This window comes from Elgaria multicarinata, chromosome 1, assembly GCF_023053635.1.
Source record: "Elgaria multicarinata webbii isolate HBS135686 ecotype San Diego chromosome 1, rElgMul1.1.pri, whole genome shotgun sequence".
Lineage (NCBI taxonomy): Eukaryota > Metazoa > Chordata > Lepidosauria > Squamata > Anguidae > Elgaria > Elgaria multicarinata.
The window spans coordinates 202,185,779-202,204,038 of record NC_086171.1 but is presented as its reverse complement, the minus strand read 5'-3'; the positions used below and the strand labels follow the sequence as shown (position 1 = coordinate 202,204,038).

The window sequence follows — 18,260 nt, the reverse complement described above, 5'->3', positions numbered from 1 at the left end:
CAACCTAGTATTTGGAAAACATTGTCCCTTAAGTGTATGCTATTACCTTTGCGCTAGTGGTAAGAATTCTTGCATCAGCACTGGTGAGATGTACAGTAATGGGGACACTGTGCATTAAGATACTTCTTCCTCTAGAACCAACTTCATTGACTAAGCATGCCGTTAGACAGAGTGGAAGACAGATGGCAGCCAGTGGTCCACAACCTGGTTTGTGGTGTACACCCAAAAGTCTCCATGCGGCTGGGATTCCTGCAATGATGGATCTTGGCCTAATCTAGGAAGTAGTTTTTCTTTAGCTTAAATGCATACTTAGGATCACTCACCATGGACTTTTTAAAAATGTATATGCCCTTTTTGTTCCAAAGGGACCCAAGTTGCCTAACAATGAAATTAAAACAATGAAGAACCTTGTAGCACCTTAAGTACTAACAAATTTATTATGACAAAAGTCTGCATCATCAGATGCATGAAATTTTATCCTTAGTTCCGTGTGTATGTATCTTTACACACACACACACACACACACACAGAGAGAGAGAGAGAGAGAGAGAGAGAGAGAGAGAGAGAGAGAATCATAAACATTGAGGTCAGAGGCAACTTAAATGCAAAAAGGACAGACAGTGTTAATTCCTTTAACAGTGGCCATTCACAAAACAGTTGGGCGATAACAGATCCTGGCATCCGTAAGCTGATAAACACATGTAGAATGATAAAAAAAACCTTTGTCCCTATTCAAGCCACATGAGATAGAGTTGCACCTGCTGGTGAACTGTAGCTCAACTGTTTCACATTGAAATCTGCCTATGGACTTAGCTAGACCTAAGGATTATCCCAGGCAAATGGAGGGGTCATCCCTGCCTGCTCCCAGGATCCCCTGTGTGGCATTTGGATGCACAAGGATGATCCTGGGACAATCCTGGGATATAGGCCTGGTCTAGCCATGGCCTTTGATGATGCTTTGTTTGAGAATGACCTCCTTAAGGTCAGTGGATGTCTTTGGAGGGGGAAGTGTTCCTGCACTGTTTTTTGAATATTGTTTTTGCTGCAACAAACAGACAGCTACCCACTGGAAATTGTTACAATGAACCAAACCTGAAATGAATTGAGTCTCCACTGTTAGGAAATCAAGGATGTACCATTATTTTTTAAATTTCACACACGTTGTTGGACCAGGGAGATTCGAGCATTATATAGAGAAGCCTGACTTCAGTCCTACATAAAAGGATATAATTGAAACTGCATATGCTCTGCATGTTCACAAACATCCCAATGAACTCCATCCCAATGAAACAATGAAACTCCATCCCAATGAAACAAAATCTCCATCAACAGAAAGCCCAATTCTGTAACCTTAACAAATTAGGCAAATTTGTATATATTTAACAGAAGCAGAACACATGTATTTAGAGTCAATGAGGTATTACTTAAGAGCACTCAAACCCTGCCCCTGCTTGCTACAAATGCTGTTTCAGCACACTTTATGCTAAAAAGACATCACTAGGGGTTACCTACACTTTCAAGCGTATCCATAGTAACCATGAGAACTAGACACAATTGCACAGCCAGTGGAAATGCAGAATTCAGAGACTTGGGGATGCCACTCTACGGAGATATTTTGGGAAGCTAGAGTGTTAAAACCAATCATGTTGAGGAATAATAGGCTGTGTTCAGACAACACGATAGTCAATGGTGGGGTAATTATCAACTCGACAGTTGTTTATCTAGTGGGTACTCCCCACTTAACATGATACTTCAATTCTAAGACGCACTTTTCCCCCCATATAAACATCTCTAAAAACGGGGTGCGTCTTAGAATCGCGGGTGTGTCTTAGGGTTGTTTTTTCTGTTGGTGGTACTGAAATTAGTGTGTGTCTTACAATTGATGGCGTCTTACAATCGAAGAAATATGGTAATAATCAACTGTGGTGAGGGTTAGGATCCGAGCGGAGTTGAATCACTCATCCCTCGCACCCTATCCCTGCTCAGTCCTCCCGCTAGTATCCCATCAGCCATTGCTGCCGAAAATCTATCCTGCCAGCTGGACTAGAGCGGTAGCTACCGCTTTGACCGCTCTTGCCTTGTGACTCTGTGACTGATGAAATCATAGAATAGTAGAGTTGGAAGGGGCCTATAAGGCCATCGAGTCCAACCCCCTGCTCAATGCAGGAATCCACCTTAAAGCATACCTGACAGGTGGTTGTCCAGCTAACGCTGGCCAAGGAAATAACCAACAGTACCCTCTACACAACACGATAACCAATGGTGGTTCAAATAGCTAACTCTGCACAGTGTTGGTTATTTGCAGAGATGTAAAATTTCCAGAAATTTTGAAGTTATGGGAAAAAACCCGCTTTTTTTTCATTTTTTTTGGAAAAAAATAAATTTTGCTAAAAATTGGGGGGGGGGGGGAAAGCAATATTAGCACTTTTTACAGATTGAAATTCACTTTGTTACCTCAGGACCATAAAATGCAATTATACAAGTTGGTTTGGCATAAAATCATCACATTTGGTATATTAAAAGTACAGTGTATTCAGTCAATTATTACAAATTGTATTTACTTTTTAAATTTTTTACTTTTTTGTTGTGGCAACAAATGGAGCTACAAGCTCCTGAGGTGTAAGGCACACCTGAACTGTAAGGAACCTCTTTAGTTTTGCCAATTTATTAGGAGAAGGCAAAAACAATTTTTTTAAAAACACACCAGAAGAAACCATCAACATTAGTAACAATGAAAATTATTTATGTCTTAAACATTTTATTCATTATGCTATAATAAAACATTAGATAATCCATTTTTTCTTCACAACCCCCCCCCCCCCCATTTTTCAGAAAAAAACAAGGACGGCTTCGGGGGGGGGGGAACAGGGTTTCCCCCCCAAACTTTCCCAGGTTTTTGTTTTGAGGGCCTTCATAACTCTGATTATTTGCTTTGGTTATTTCGGCCAAAGAACCAACCATCGGTTAAAAAACTCTCACCACACAACACGATAACCCATGGTGGTTAAATAACCAACTATTGACTATTTAAACCACCACATAGATGCACGTGTAATTGCGGGAAGGTGACACTATTGCTGCCGTACCCCAGGGCAAGAAGCTCAAGCACACCCAAAAGCAGAGAGAAGCCTGCTTTTATTTTAGTTTTAAAAAGGAACTCCTAACTACCAAGTGCAAGACCAAATGCCAGGTCTTTTTATTAATTTTTATTAATGATTTGGATGAGGAAGTGCAGGGAATGCTTATCAAATTTGCAGATGACACAAAAGACAGAAACAAATTTCAAAGTGATCTTGATAGGCTGGAGTGCTGGGCTGAAAACAACAGAATGAAATTTAATAGGGATAAATGCTAAGTTCTACATCTAGGAAAGAGAAACCAAATGCAATTACAAGATGGGGGATATTTGGCTCAGCAATACTACGAACGAGAAGGATCTTGGAATTGTTGTAGATCACAAGCGGAATATGAGCCAACAGTGCGATATGGCTGCAAGAAAGGCAAATGCTATTTTGGGATGCATTAATAGAAGTATAGCTTCCAAATCACGTGAGGTACTGGTTCCTCTCTATTCAGCCCTGGTTAGGCCTCATCTAGAGTATTGCATCCAGTTCTGGGCTCCACAATTCAAGAAGGATGCAGACAAGCTGGAGCGTGTTCAGAGGAGGGCAACCAGGATGATCAGGGGTCTGGAAACAAAGCCCTATGAAAAGAGACTGAAAGAACTGGGCATGTTTAGCCTGGAGAAGAGAAGATTGAGGGGAGACATGATAGCACTCTTCAAATACTTAAAAGGTTGTCACACAGAGGAGGGCCAGGATCTCTTCCCGATCCTCCCAGTGTGCAGGACACAGAATAACAGGCTCAAGTTAGGAAGCCAGATTCCGTCTGGACATCAGGAAAAACTTCCTGACTGTTAGAGCAGTACGACAATGGAACCAGTTACCTAGGGAGGTTGTGGGCTCTCCCACACTAGAAGCTTTCAAGAGGCAGCTGGACAAGCATCTGTCAGGGATGCTTTAGGGTGGATTCCTGCATTGAGCAGGGGGTTGGACTCGATGGCCTTGTATGCCCCTTCCAACTCTGTTATTCTATGATTCTATGATACTCTGCCTCCAGAAAACTTTCCGACCTTGGGGAGGGGAATTGGACAGTTGTAGGGCTGCCCCAAAAGCTTCTCTTTATATACCTCTGAGTGGGAAAAAGAAGAGGACTCTAAAAGGAATACGTAGTAAAAGATGTTTCCATAGTAAAGCCCTCTTTGAAAAGCATTTAGAATGTTGATATAAAAGTCTACTGAGTTCAGAAAGCTGGCACACTCAGTTTTTAGGCCCTGCAGAAAATGAAAATTATGAAGAATTCTTTTACAATATTGAAAATTCAGTCTCTCCCCAACTCCCTTCCAGAATAAAACTAATCCTTAACCAGGAACACATTGTTAATGGGTGAAGGGCCAACAACTCTGCAGTAATTGTTTCCAAGAAGTTTAAACTGAGTCTTGATGATGGCAGCAGCATCAGGATCCTTCAGCAAATTCTTGTTACGCAAAACACATGTGCTCAACCAAGATGCTCCAGGGCACACAGAGGCTTCAAGTAAACTCACAGAACAGCTGCCCCTTTCCCTTCACCGTACTTTTTCTCGTCGCATGCATGGCACACCGTCCAATATTGATTGCCAAATGAATAGCCCCTGCCTTATTGATATCATCGACTTATTGCCTGAATCCAGACTTTGATGCCTTGATAGCCGTCTTCCCAGAGGTTTTGGACTGCAACTCCCATCAGCCACCACCAGCATGGTCAATGGCCATGGATGATGGAGCTGTAGTCTTAAACTGTGCAAGAACAGCTACCAAGCAAAGAGAGACAAGCACAATGCTCTCCCCACCTGCATTTCCTGCACTGGATCAAGGAAAGCTAGCAGAGTTGGATGTGCGTGTGCCAGTTTGTCCCTGTGTGTCAAACTGGAGGTTTGAGGAACCAGTGGTGTCAACAGAGGTGGGTACCAGGCCCAAGCAGCACTGCGGAACCAGAGACTCCCAAGCCTGACATGCCAGGAAACCTGGATCAATAACTGAGCCTAGCTCTAGCACTGGGACACCACACCCTAGTGGCTGCAATATGTGGCCTGCCTTCCTGCACTGAGCCTCACGGAGGACTTCTGCTTCAGACCAGAACGTGACACAAACAATCCCTTCCTCCAATGTTGTATCTCGGAGATGGTGGGGATCACTGTGCAACTGCTCGGACAATCCCCATCAATCTCTTCAGCTTCAAAATTTGGAGATAGGCTGGCCTCTTGTCACACTCAATGGACATTTGGGGATTTTGAGCATTTCTAGTTAGCAATGGAACAGCTGATTTCTAATTAGCAATGGAAGTTAGTGAGAGAAGGAACTGCAGCTTCTCCTAACCCATCACATGCAATGCACCGTCATAACTAATGAGCATTTGAGCGAGCAATTAATGTCTAAAGATTTCTGGTACTTCCTACCCAGAGTCTTTGCAATAGATGGTTAGGAAATGGACCGCACTCATTGGCAATTTCACCCGAAGATGGAGACACAAAGTAGATGGGGATCTACGGGTAGATTGATGGTTTTCCGCAGACATCCCATTGTTTAAGAGCAGCAACAAAAATATGTCTCCCTCCTCCAGCCCCACCCATTAGGTTGTTAAAATCCATGATCTGTAGTAACTCAGACATAGATCTGTACATGAAGCTCTTCCAGATTAATGACTCTTGGAATACAGTAACAGACTCTGCTTCCTGATCCACGATTCTACACCTGGCTTCATTCCTAGAGACTATTTTGCACCTGGCTTTGGTTAGTGGACCGTGAGATGCTAGTAAAAAACAAACTAGATTCCAAAAGCTTGATGTCCGCCCAGGCCTGATGTAGGGACACAGCCACAAACATAATTACCTAGGGAGGTGGTGGGCTTTCCCACACTAGAGGCATACAAGAGGCAGCTGGACAACCATCTGTCAGGGATGCTTTAAGGTGGATTCCTCCATCGAGCAGGGGGTCTGACTCGATGGCCTTATAGGCCCCTTCCAAATCTGCTATTCTATGATTCTATAATTTATTAAACAGCATTAGTCACTAAAGCTGACATATATCAATGATTGATTTTCCCTCCCCACACTACACAGATACACCATATACATGTGTTACGTCTGCAGGTGGGTAACCTCTGAACCTATGGTTCTCAGCAGAAGCAAAAGCATCCCTGTGTTTGTGTAACATTACAAAAAGCAAACTAGAATTAGGTAAGTTGATTAGCATCCAAGCAAAGTGGCAATCAGCTCTTGACTTGGTGCAGCGTTGTCACCAAGTGGTGTAGATGCTTCATTTGATAGCTCTACACACTGTTTCTTCAATTATTTTCAGAAAAAAGAAGAAAAAACCAAACAAGAGTCTTTCTGATTCGAACTGACTTAGGGATGCTCAAAGCCCCAATGATATGTGGGCATTGCTTCAACCACACAAATGGAAAGTTGTCGGTAAGTCCTCCCAATACATTTGCATAACACAGTGCTTCATCTTCATCATGAGAAAGTCTCTAGCTGTACTCCAGCTTGGGAAGAATATAGCTTTCCTGTAAAAGTCCACTTTGAACATGTCATGGCAAAAAAAGAAAAAAATGTAGTCCTTAGAGACAGACAAGTTATGCAACTTCAATTTTGGCCCCAAACCCCCAGCAACATGTCATGCATGAGTAAAACATTAACACTGATGATGCTTAACAGCTGAAAAGCAAGTGCTCAAATGAACTGAGTAGTCTAAATGCACATCCTGAATATTTACGCTAAGAGCATGTTCAGGTGATACTTCACCTTTGGGATTTCACCCAAGGAGAGTTCAAGAGCAAGCCTCAGGTTTGCATCACAGGGAGAAGTGAGCCAGCAAATGGGATCTCCCTGAATGCAAGAGATATGACGTAGACTCTCCCTAAAGAGAATCCCAGACTATCACCTTCCCTGGCCCTAAGTCTCATGTAAAAGTTGTAGTACAAGTCAGAATGTAGGCTGTATTTTCATTACAGAAATACACATGATTAGACATGTCCCTCCCTCCAACGTAGCACTAACTCTCAGCACTGAACCAACTGCCCAGCTTTATTTTGTAGTGTGCTTTTCCACAATCCACGGCAAGCAGCACAAGTTAATCACATCGTAGGTACAAGTGTTAGATCACCAACACCTACTAAAACGGCACCACTACACATAGAGCATTGTGGCTATGATCAAACTACACAGCAGCCTTTGCTGACAACAATCCCTGCATTAAAAAAAAAATCAATAAGCTGGCTATTCATGAATAGAAAGCTTTTTTAAAAAAATGTTTCTGCTGATAACATGTCTGGATAATTATGAATACAGAATTACACAAAGCAACATACCATGACTGCAGTACAAGGAACATTCAATAGAATCAATTTCAGAAAGAACTAAAGACGGTGCAAACATATTTGATAAAATGACTAGTCTTGTTCCATCTGCATCTCATTACAAGGCTCTGCAAGTGAGAATCACTGAGTGGTTTAACAACATATTCCCATCACTTAATGAATATATGTTTTGTTTAAACCTGGGTTCAAACTCCAGGTTGCTCATCCCCAACAACCCATTGTTATGGGTTCGGACATCACAATAAACAACCCTGAGCAGGCAAGCAGGAACCAACATGCTCTCTTGCTTCTACTGCATTTTCAACAACCCATGTTTTGTTAACCATGGGTTGATGATGATGTGCAAACCGGGTCAGTAATACTTTGCCCCAGTTGCTGAAGGTCATCTCCCTTCTTTTCTCCTTCTCGTATGTGTGCCTGCAGCAGCATGGCACTGGACTTAACCCCAGGTACACAACACTTTGAAGGATTGCACACAAGTAGTATAAGAGGTAAGAATTACATTCTGTATGCAATACATATACTGCGGTCCTTTTCACATTTACTCACAAGTAAAGTGCCACTGAGTTCAATGGGATTTATTCCCTAGTACGTGTGCTTAATAGCATCAAGGTTTGACATATGGCATTAATGGAAAGTTCACACATAGTTCATCATGAGCTTAGAACTGGGCCTTCAGAGATGCCTATGATTTTGAAGAATTCAAAGAATACAGCCAAAGGAAAACAAGCTTCCTTTGTTGAGAATTTATATTTAAGTGACCTGCTTTGTTAAATTGTGCCTGTTTTCTTGCAGATATATACTAGATTATGCAATATTGATCATCTGACCTTCTTCAGAGCACTACATGTAAAATGAAGAGTCTCTCGTTTAAGAGAAGGCAGGCTTGTTGTAATAAAAGGGCTTGGCATAATGGAGAATGGTAGCTCTTATTTTAACCAAGTTTTCTAACATCTTTGAAATCCAGGGACTACATAGTTGCATACATTTTTTAAGACAAACTGGAGCTGGCTGTTCTGATTTTATATTCTTTATGTTTTACTAGACTGATTCTTTAACTTGTTTAAGTTAATCTTCCTTCTACCATTGTTATTAAAATATATCATATCAATAATTGCAGTGAAACTCCATGAAGATTAAGTTCCCAAATAGAACTGCTGTAAGGGTTTTTATTGAAGAGAGCTATTTTAACAGGTAATGTTACACCGTATTTTGGGATCTTAACAATAGGAATGCTGAAGAGTCAGAATTGAGGAGACAGATGTCCAAAGAATATTGTCTTTTTCCATAAAGGCACTGGCACAACCCAGTAGCTTTCTGGAACAAAGCCTACATATGTGAACTTATAATAATCACATATTCTTCTCCTTTTGTCCCTGCTTCCATTTCTGGCCCCTTCCTCTGTTATCTCCTTTAAGTCAATTTTTAATTCCTGGGACAAGGAGCCATGCTTCCCTTCTTTACAAAATACCATGCAAATAAATAGTGTTATAATAAGAATTAAATTGCAAATACACAGTATGATTTCCTTAAACAAGGAAACGGTACCACTTCAGCTTGCAGGTGCAGATTTAAATGTCTTCCTATCAAAAAATTCAATGCAGACAGATATATAGCATCTCAGGGAGAATGTGCTGGTGTGGACTTTTGGGAACTGAAGTCCAAAAAAATCTGGAGATCTCCCTTCTGCCCACCCCTGCTCTAAGATACCCTAGTTTTCCAGATGCAGGGAGGGAGTATTCCAACATGCAGTCCCTCACCTGCTGCCTGGTATAATCCAGTAAAGTCTTCACCACTTGCTGTTCCTGATGGTATAAAATGACAGAGATGAGGAATAGTTTACCCATTTGTCCTCAGTACAGGACCAACTACAGCAGTTTCCCAAATCATCCTCCCTGTTAGCAACTTTTGACACTTGGGGTTAAAACCTCACTCTGTTTTATGATGAATGATTCTGCTTAAAATGTAACACTCAAGTCTTTGACTCCTCTTCCTGCAGCCAGGGAAGTTGTCATTCATCATGTGGACTTTGCGAAATTGACAAGCGTAACTGCATGGAGGTGGACAGAGTCTAGCTCACCTTCCTGGGTAAGCAGCAGACACTTTTAGACTGAACTCGTTGTTTCAATTCTCCTCTCAGTGACAAGTGATAGCTTGGAACCAACACTGCTGAGCCTCAAGCCATTTCTGAAACATCATCTTTGATTTGGAAAAGAAAAAAAAAAGGGGGGGGGGGATAGTTGGCAAGATAAAAGTCCCAGGTTGGATGTTAGGAGACTTTTTTTGCCTCCATTGCTTTTTAAAGACATTCAGCTATACAGAGAACTGTAATTTTCCTGTACTGGAGAAGGTGAGACAGAACACACAGCGAGGTTAACTCGGCATTCAAAACAGGTATTTGTATTCTGCATGTATTGCTTTTGTGAAATGGGAACCACCAGAGTAGACTCTAATGAATAAGTTTCTCAGGCCATTTCTACACCTGCCTTTCCCCCCAGGATCGTCCTGGGATCATCCCTGTGCATACAAATGATACACAGGGGATCCCTGGAGCAGGCAGGGATGATCCCTCCATTTGCCTAGGATAATCCTTAGGTGTAGAAAGGGCCTCAGTGTGGGAGAAAATAGATCCTGTTATGAGCCCAGTGCACCAGAATGTCTCTCATGCAAGCTATTTAGTACAACATCCTAGAGGCTCAAGGTATTAAACGAAGAAAAAAAACTTATCTAAAACTATACAAAACTATCTCAATGTGATGCATTTTGCCAGCAAGTGATGGCAGACCCATTTGGATTATTATTATTGTACATGGTGCTGTACAGAGTAAAACAATAAATAGCTATCACTTTTAGGAAATGTTCACACATGACTATATTGTGCAGGGCTCTCAACCCACCAGTCATGTCATCACAGGGCATGTGTATACTTTCATACATCTGATTCAAAGGTTTTTTTTCCCCACAGTAAAAAAGGAAGGCATCTTATGTGACTGTCAATTAGCTACCGAGCCACATACAAGTTTATGGTACTGCCATATAAAGCCCTAAACAACTTGGGACCAGAATATCAAGCAGACTGCCTTCCCTTATACATATTGAGGCGAACGTTAAGATCAGCAGACAAGGCCATGCTGGTCATCCCAAAATGAATGGAATGTTGCCATGAAGTAGCCAGACGGCTGGCCTTCTCTACAGCGGGACACGCTGTATGGAAAAACCCAGAATTTTTTTTATATATATACTTTTTATTATTTTTTTAAACACATACAGTAATCACACTACTTCAACTCCATATCCCACAATAATAAAATTTTAAAAACTTAATAAAATAATATAATAATATCTCGTGCACCCCCCCCACCCCGGGACCATTATTCTCCTTTCCAAAATTGTAACGTATCCTGCGATGGCATCTCCCTTTTCGACTACGCTTTAAACCTATTTGTGCTCTGAAAAGAAAATGTGCTAAATATAGCTTTACCACAGATCTATGTTTATTGCCTCTCCAATTCCATTGGAGTGTTTTGTCTACAGGCATAAGAAGAGGATCAAGTGCAGCTGTAATATCTGCACTTCAGAATTAGAAGTCAAGCAAGGCTCAATCCTGCCTGGTTCTCGATTTATCCTTCTCCAATCTCTATTGTATGCATGGATTAACTTCTGATGCTAACTTCGGACAGCATAATGCTTACTCCTCCAGTGCAGTAGAAAGGCATTTCCCTTCCAATTTTAATGGAAAGGAGAGAAGAGAAACAGGACAGTTTCTCCAATGGCAGCTCAGTAATACTAACATAAATAGGCAAATACAATAAACAAACACAACCTTTTCACACTTTCAAGTCAAACGCTAAGCACAAAGAAACTTTGGGTGTTGGAAGGAAGGAATCGAGGGTGTTTCCAGATGAGCCATTTATTGTGCCATCGCCCCGCCTCAAGCGCAAAATGTTATGAGGAATCTAGATGAAGATGTCTTCCTTGTGTGTTTTCCACGAGTTCTTCCACCTTTTTCCTTACCGAATGGGGAAAAAAATCTGTTGCAAGAAAGACAGAACAGCAGCACAATGCTTTTCGACTGGGAGTTCTAGTAGTTTACATCATTAACAGCGGAAGCCTGCTTGTCACGCATGCATGAAGGGGCTTTTTCCTGTGTTACCCCTAAACTATAGAATGAAATCCTTCAAAATCTACAATTGCCACCCGCCCACCCACTCTCTTGGCCTTTAGGAAGAGTGCAAAGTTTCATCTGTTCAATTTAGACTTTAAAAATCTGTGGTTTTCATAGCTTAACTGTTTTCAATGTAAGCTTTGGCTTTCTTGTAAACTGCTTTATCTGGCTATGAAATAAAGCTGCAAGTTCCAATATAGAACATTAGTTATTGAGCAGCTTAGAAATGCAATAAATAAATACATAGGGAAAGAGCATTCTGGAATAGCCAAATATCTCTTCACTTTTCTAGGTGGGTTGTAGCCTAGAGAACCTGGAACTGCTATAGAGTACATTAGTCTTCAGTGCTCTGCTTGAAGTACATTGCATATTAATCAAAGACAAGACAGAACTTAGATTTGCTTTTATTCTCTTAGCACTGCCAAAGTAATGAGGCTATCCACAACATATACATCTCCTACAACCCAGAGAGAGAAAGAGAGAGTATTTTGGAGGCTCATTTCCACAATCAGAACTCAATTCTCAAGGACTGGGTTCAGGCAAGATGCTAACTCATGGTGGTTTAAATAACATACCATGGGTTATTGTGTTGTGTGGAAGGAGGTGTTTTGTTTTGTTTTTAACAAGAGTGGTCAAAGCAGTGGCTGGTGCCCTAGTCCAGCTGCCAGGAAATTTTTTCGGAAGCAATGGCTACTGGGATACTAGTGGGAGGACTGAGGAGGGAGAAAGGGTGCAGGATGAGTGAGTCAACTCATACACTGATCCTAATCCACACCACGATTATGATCATGTTGTGTGGGAGTACCCCCTAGAAAAGCAACTGACGAAATTTTATTACCCAACTGTTGACTATCGTGAGGTAGCCACCACTGTAGCCTGCCAAAGACGAGAACTCCTACCTACTCCCACCCACCACAGACAACCTTGGGCTGTACCAACTTTGCAACCGTTTCCAGAAAGAGCTATTAGCAGACAAACATTTTAATAGCCCGCCCACATGTACCAATGGTTGCATACCAGTTTGTGGTAAATTAGCAGCTTTTAAGAAAGCCAGTTTTCCAACTTAAAAACATACACAAGCAAACCTGACTGATCACCCACAGACAATTATTCTTTGCCACAGGTAAGAATGCAAATGTATATTAGCAAATGTGTAACATGTAAGGTTGCCACATTCTTTATTTACTCTCTTCTTTTAGACACAGCCTGACATTGAAATTGAACACATGACACGTCCCCCCTCATTTTACCTCCATGTCAGGATAGCCTAACCTGCCTAATCTTTTGCATGCAAGGCTGTTAGAAGCATAGGACATGGGCCAGTAAAAAAGAAGAAGTTGGCAACCCTATTCACAGGTTACTGTACTTCTATATGAAACTATCATAGAAAGTCATCCTGTTGACGCAACTGCTTGTCTTGAGGACAAACCCAGAGCTTCTAACCTTGCCAAAGGTTGTTTCACTGACTTCAACTTCTAACATAAGCTACAATCTCAAGTGAGTTCAAGAGCTGTTTCTACTCTGCTATATTTTCTTCTCTCTGCATGCAAAATAGACATAAGCACAGAGGTTCAGCAATAGCTATAGTAGCACTTAAATAACATCTTACAGCACAGAACCAGTGTGGTGTAGTGACTAGAGTGTTGGACTGGGAGTCGGGAGATCGGGGTTCTAGTCCCAACTTGGCAATGAAGTTCACTGGGTGACTTTGGGCCAGTCACTGACTCTCAGCCAAACCTACCTCACAGGGTTGTTGCTGTGAGGATAAAATGGAGAGGAAGAGAAGGTTTATGTATATGCTGCCTTGAGTTCCTTAAAGAGGAAAAAAGGCAGGATATAAATGTAATAAATAAATCCCTGTGCTTCCCAAGACAGATTTTGAAAGCGCAACTCCTGCCCTTAAAGCTCCAGAAGAAACATTAAAAGGTGACATGCTCTTCATGGTTTTTAATTTTTGTGAACCGCCCAGAGAGCTTCAGCTATTGGGCAGTATAAAAATGTAATAAATAAATAAATAAATAAATAAATAAATAAAAAACAGAGCTAGGGATGGCTTTGAGACCAGTAGGAACTGGACTTACACAGAGTCAGAGCATTGATCCATCTAGTTTAGAGCTGTCTGCACTAACTAGCATTGGCCCTCCAGCATTTCAGACAGAGAACTTTCACAGCCCAACTTGAGATGCAAGGAATTGAACGCTGGACCTTCTGCATGGTCAGCATCCGCTCTAACACTAAACCACAGCCTGAGATTTTCCAGAGAGGAGTTCCTCCATAGCTCCCTGGGATTATGAATCATCTTCTGTTCTGATAATAAGGCAGGAATCATCAAAGGGTGCTGGTCACCCAGGATTTAGCGATGACACCCAAGGAACTTGAACCACTGGATAAAAGCTCTCATTCCTTTGATCCCTAGACGATTAAACTGAATGTGTATATGAAAATTTAACCAAATGTACATGGCATAATTTGCATAATTATGTTCATGGATGGACTTGAAAGATTTGGCATTCCTGGTCAGAAACTGAATTGGGCACTTTTGCTTGTAGCTAACTAGTAGTTTTTATTTCTACTCTAGAAATAGCAGCTTATTTCTAATTGGTGAGCACATCCTATGTATTATGGAGGCATATTAGGATTTATTCATTTAGTGTTTATGCAACCCAAAATCCTTCAACAAAATGGTTAGAAAAATGTAGAAAGCTCTGAATGTAATTAAAGTCACATTCCTTATTCACAGCCTAGCTTCAGTTGATATATCACATATCTGCATCTGTAACAGTCACAATCCATAATTCTCTTTAGAGTAAACAATAGGACTACTCTAGAGTTATATGGGTTGAAAAATGCAGCCAGACTTATATCTGTTTTGAGGACAGAGGCATTGTATACTTCTGAATTACTCTTCTTAGCTTTACCCTTACTACTTTACATGCTGCCCTTCTATAGTTACATAGGACAAATAGGGCAAATCTCTTATGTAAAAGGATGGACACAAATTAGACATTTGAAATCACAACAGAGAAAGAATGGGAAAATATCCTGGGAAATTCCATTTCTGATGCCAAGGTCACTACACTCAGTCAAAACAAGAAACGCTTAAGCAGTGGATACAGCATAGGCCTGGAGTTTATTTGCTGGTTCCAATCAATTTCATCAGGCCTTAATAGCGAGTTAGGATGGTTGTCTCTCTAGACATAGTAATAATCCCACATGTACTTCCATGCAAATTCAGCCCCCAACAAGAGCAGCTGGGTGTGCCTAGACCTATCTATGGGCTTGAGGGCCCCTAGTGACCAAATCTTGTTTACTTCAATTGACTGACTCATGAGTCATGTATGGATAACATCTCCAATTTCAGTATGTGTTCGTTTATTTTTAATTTTATCTTGCACCAACGGTTCCCCCACATGTACATGCTAGTGTGTGTGTGTGTGTGTAGACCCCACATTTGATGAAGGCTGCTCCAATGTGGACCAAAAAACCATCCCTGTTTTCAAACGCTTCTCACTCTGCCCTTGTCAATTTCAACCTTTGTTTACCAGTGTTACTCTTCATGACTGCAGCCTCACATTTATCCACATTTTTATAAATGAACTGCAGCATTTAAAGAGAAAACTCTTTTCCTATAAGTAGAGCAAGGCTGCTATCCTAAGTATATGTATGAAGCAGTTAGACAAAACAACCAGCCTTCTCTCCAAGTACATGCTTTATGGCCCAATCTTATGCGTGTTTACTCAGAAGTGCACGCTGTTAAATTCAATTGGACTTACAAATAACTGTGCAGCCTTGGTATTTGAACTAAACTTTGCTAGTAGAGTGCAAGCAGAAACATTTCTGAACCACACATTATAAATAAGCCTGCAGGTTGCTACGGTCTAATCTCATAATATTACATTACTGGCAACCCTGTTCATCACAGCATCAGTTATTTCCTTAGCATTTGATTTCTAAGATCTAAGCCATAAAATCAGTTGAATGTGTTAAAGGACTCTCTCTTTAGATACAATTCTAAAGAGGGGGGTACCTTAAAACACACCAAAAACAGGGAAACAAAAACAAAAAAGAAAATAAGACAAGGCTTGATAGAGATATATAAAATTAAGCATGGTATGAACAGGAAGAGGTTTTTCTCCATTTCTCATACTTGAACCCAGGGTCATCCAATGAAGCTTGAATGGTCAAAGATTCAGGACAGATAAAAGGAAGTATTTCACACAGAGCATAGTTAAACTATGGAATTCACTAAAACAAGATGTAGTGATGGCCACCGACTTAGATAGCTTTAAAAAGGGGTTAGACAAATTCCTGAAGGACTATGTCCTATTCAGAGGCACTATGCCTCTCAACACCAATTTGCTGGGGAACATGAGCCCCTCCTACTTATGGGCTTCCCATTGGGGCACCTGCTCAGCCACTGTGGGAACGGAATTGCTGGGCTAGAGAGGATCCTTTGATCCTGCACGGCTCTTCTTATGTTCTTCTTTTTTTAAAGAGTTGACAGTATATTGTTACACACTGGGCCAAAGGTCCCAGAATTTATTGCAACACAAACTGAAACCCCATTCCACATGTTCTAGGCTGCCAGGCACCACATGATCTACATATGCAAATCCTGACTGTTTTCAGACAGGTAAGAGATTGTGTTGCAGCAAGGAATAAGACAAACATGACTCAAACCTGATCAGATAAAAATGCAGATAGACAGCCTTTCAACTAAGCCAATTTTGTTCCTCTCCTTGGACCACCAACAATTTATCAAGGCAATCCTATGGAGACTTACATGGGAGTAAGCTTCATTCACTGGACACAATGAGTGGCATCCAAAGTCAGTCTAACTTAAGCACAGTTCGTTTCAACGGGTCAAATTCAAAGTAGGACTAATATTGGAAACAAACCAGCAGGTCTTCTGAGTAAATATGCTTAGGATGGCACTGCAAACCGAAATATGTACTGAATTGATTACTGATGCAAGAGACACCACATCAAAACATAAAATCCAATAGGTGTCCCCTTACCAATTTGCATCTCTTATTTGCAGCATTTTGAGTGTTTGTCAATCTTAAGCATGCTTACTTGGAAAAGAATGTTACAAAAGTAAATTAGACTCATTTCTAAGTAAACATAATGGGCATCGGGTAGATCAATTCAGCACAGTGCTAGTTACAATACAGTTGTGACAAGGTTAAGTATCATTTGTTGTTGCAGGGTGTGAGTTTTTAATCTTTAATATGCATAGCAATGTGGAAATCGAACTCTTACCTAGGAGTAAGCCCCATTGGCTTACTCCACCAACACGATTGTGCAACACCGTAATCACGTTTGCTAGTTCGTTTTCCCTCCTTAAAATAGCGACATCCTAAATTTTACAGGGTCATCTCCAGCGTTCTGCAAACACAGACCAGCCTCTCTTACATGGCACCCTAAATGGGGGCTTCGGAGGAGAGCCACCCCCCCTCAGGTTAAGAATGAGAAACGCCCGAATCCTGCATGGAGATCCAACAAGCTAAATGCCCCCCCCCCCCCCAAATCCCGGCGCAGTCGAAGCAAGGGGCCCTCAATTCGTCCAGCCTCCGAAAGGTTTTGCCGGGAAAGGTTTCTTTTGCCTCCTCACCACCGCATCAGAGCAGAAGGCCCGAAAAGGCCCGAGCAAGAAAAAAAGAAGACACAAATGCAAAGAGAGGAAAAACCCTCCGCCTTCTTTATCCAGTGGAGACAGCACAGTCCGGGTTCCTTTCCCATTCCCGACACCCGAGCAAGCGTAGATTGCGCAGCAGAACGGAGAGGGGAGAAGGAACACGCTGCTGTTACTGCCGCCGCCTCTACAACGAAGGACATTTTAGCCAGCCAGCTAACCGCGGCGGCGGCGGCTGCCCAACCCCGGCGGCCCCCGGAAAATGGCTGCCGCTGGAGCCGAGCCCTTTTTGGCAAAGCGGCTGCAGCAGAGCGCGCCACTCGCCCCACACACCGGCTCCTTCTTTTAAAGAGGTGGAAAGGAAACCGGGGCGAGAGAGAGTTGCGCGGCGGCTGCCCCCTTCCCCTCCTCATTACCTTTGAATTTGAGCTCGTGCTGCGGTTCCAGATTCAGGACCTGCTCGGTTTTCGCCATGTTTCTCTCCTGCTGCTGCTCCTCCTCAGCAGCGGTTGAGGCACCAGGCAGGGTTGGAGAGAGAGAGGAGCAAAAAACGGGGAAGGTAATATCGGTATATAATCTCCACACACGCGCGCCACACACACACTTCGTGAACGCGCCCGGGGACTGGTTTGCTCAAGCTGCTTTTTGAGAGGAGCTTCACAAAATAAATGCGGAGGGTGGAGACGGGAGGGTGGCGGCGCTAGGGCGAAAGAAGGTGCGGGTGAGAGTCACTAGTCCCCACCGGAGGCTGTTGCACGGCCAGGGAATAAGCCGGCGCGCACTCAGTACGCACACTCGCTCGCATACGCTGCCCACCCTCGCAAGGAGGCGGGGAGGACGATGCAGCAAGGAGGCGGGGAGGGAAGGGGAGCGAGCAGGCGGGCGGGCAAAAGTGAAGCTGCAAGCTGACGTCTCCAGCCGGCACGGGAGGGGCAGCGAGCCCCGCCTCCCGCTCGTGAGGGGGAGGAAAGTGCGCGCGTAATGCTAGGCAGGGCTTGGCGAAACGGAGCGCCTCCAGGGCGCACGCGCCGCTCAGGGCAAA

General features: G+C 42.5%; 1 protein-coding gene across 1 annotated transcript in view; it reads right to left on the bottom strand.

Annotated features, from left to right (window-relative positions):
• The window catches only part of VAPB (VAMP associated protein B and C), a 57,489-nt gene extending 39,477 nt beyond the window's left edge, over positions 1 to 18,012 (bottom strand). Inside the window, exon 1 of the mRNA XM_063146761.1 lies at positions 17,635 to 18,012. Within this exon, the coding sequence (XP_063002831.1) occupies positions 17,635 to 17,692 (58 nt within the window). The 5' untranslated portion in view covers positions 17,693 to 18,012. The remainder of the gene's footprint in view (positions 1 to 17,634) is intronic.
• Between the last annotated feature and the right edge of the window lie 248 nt (positions 18,013 to 18,260).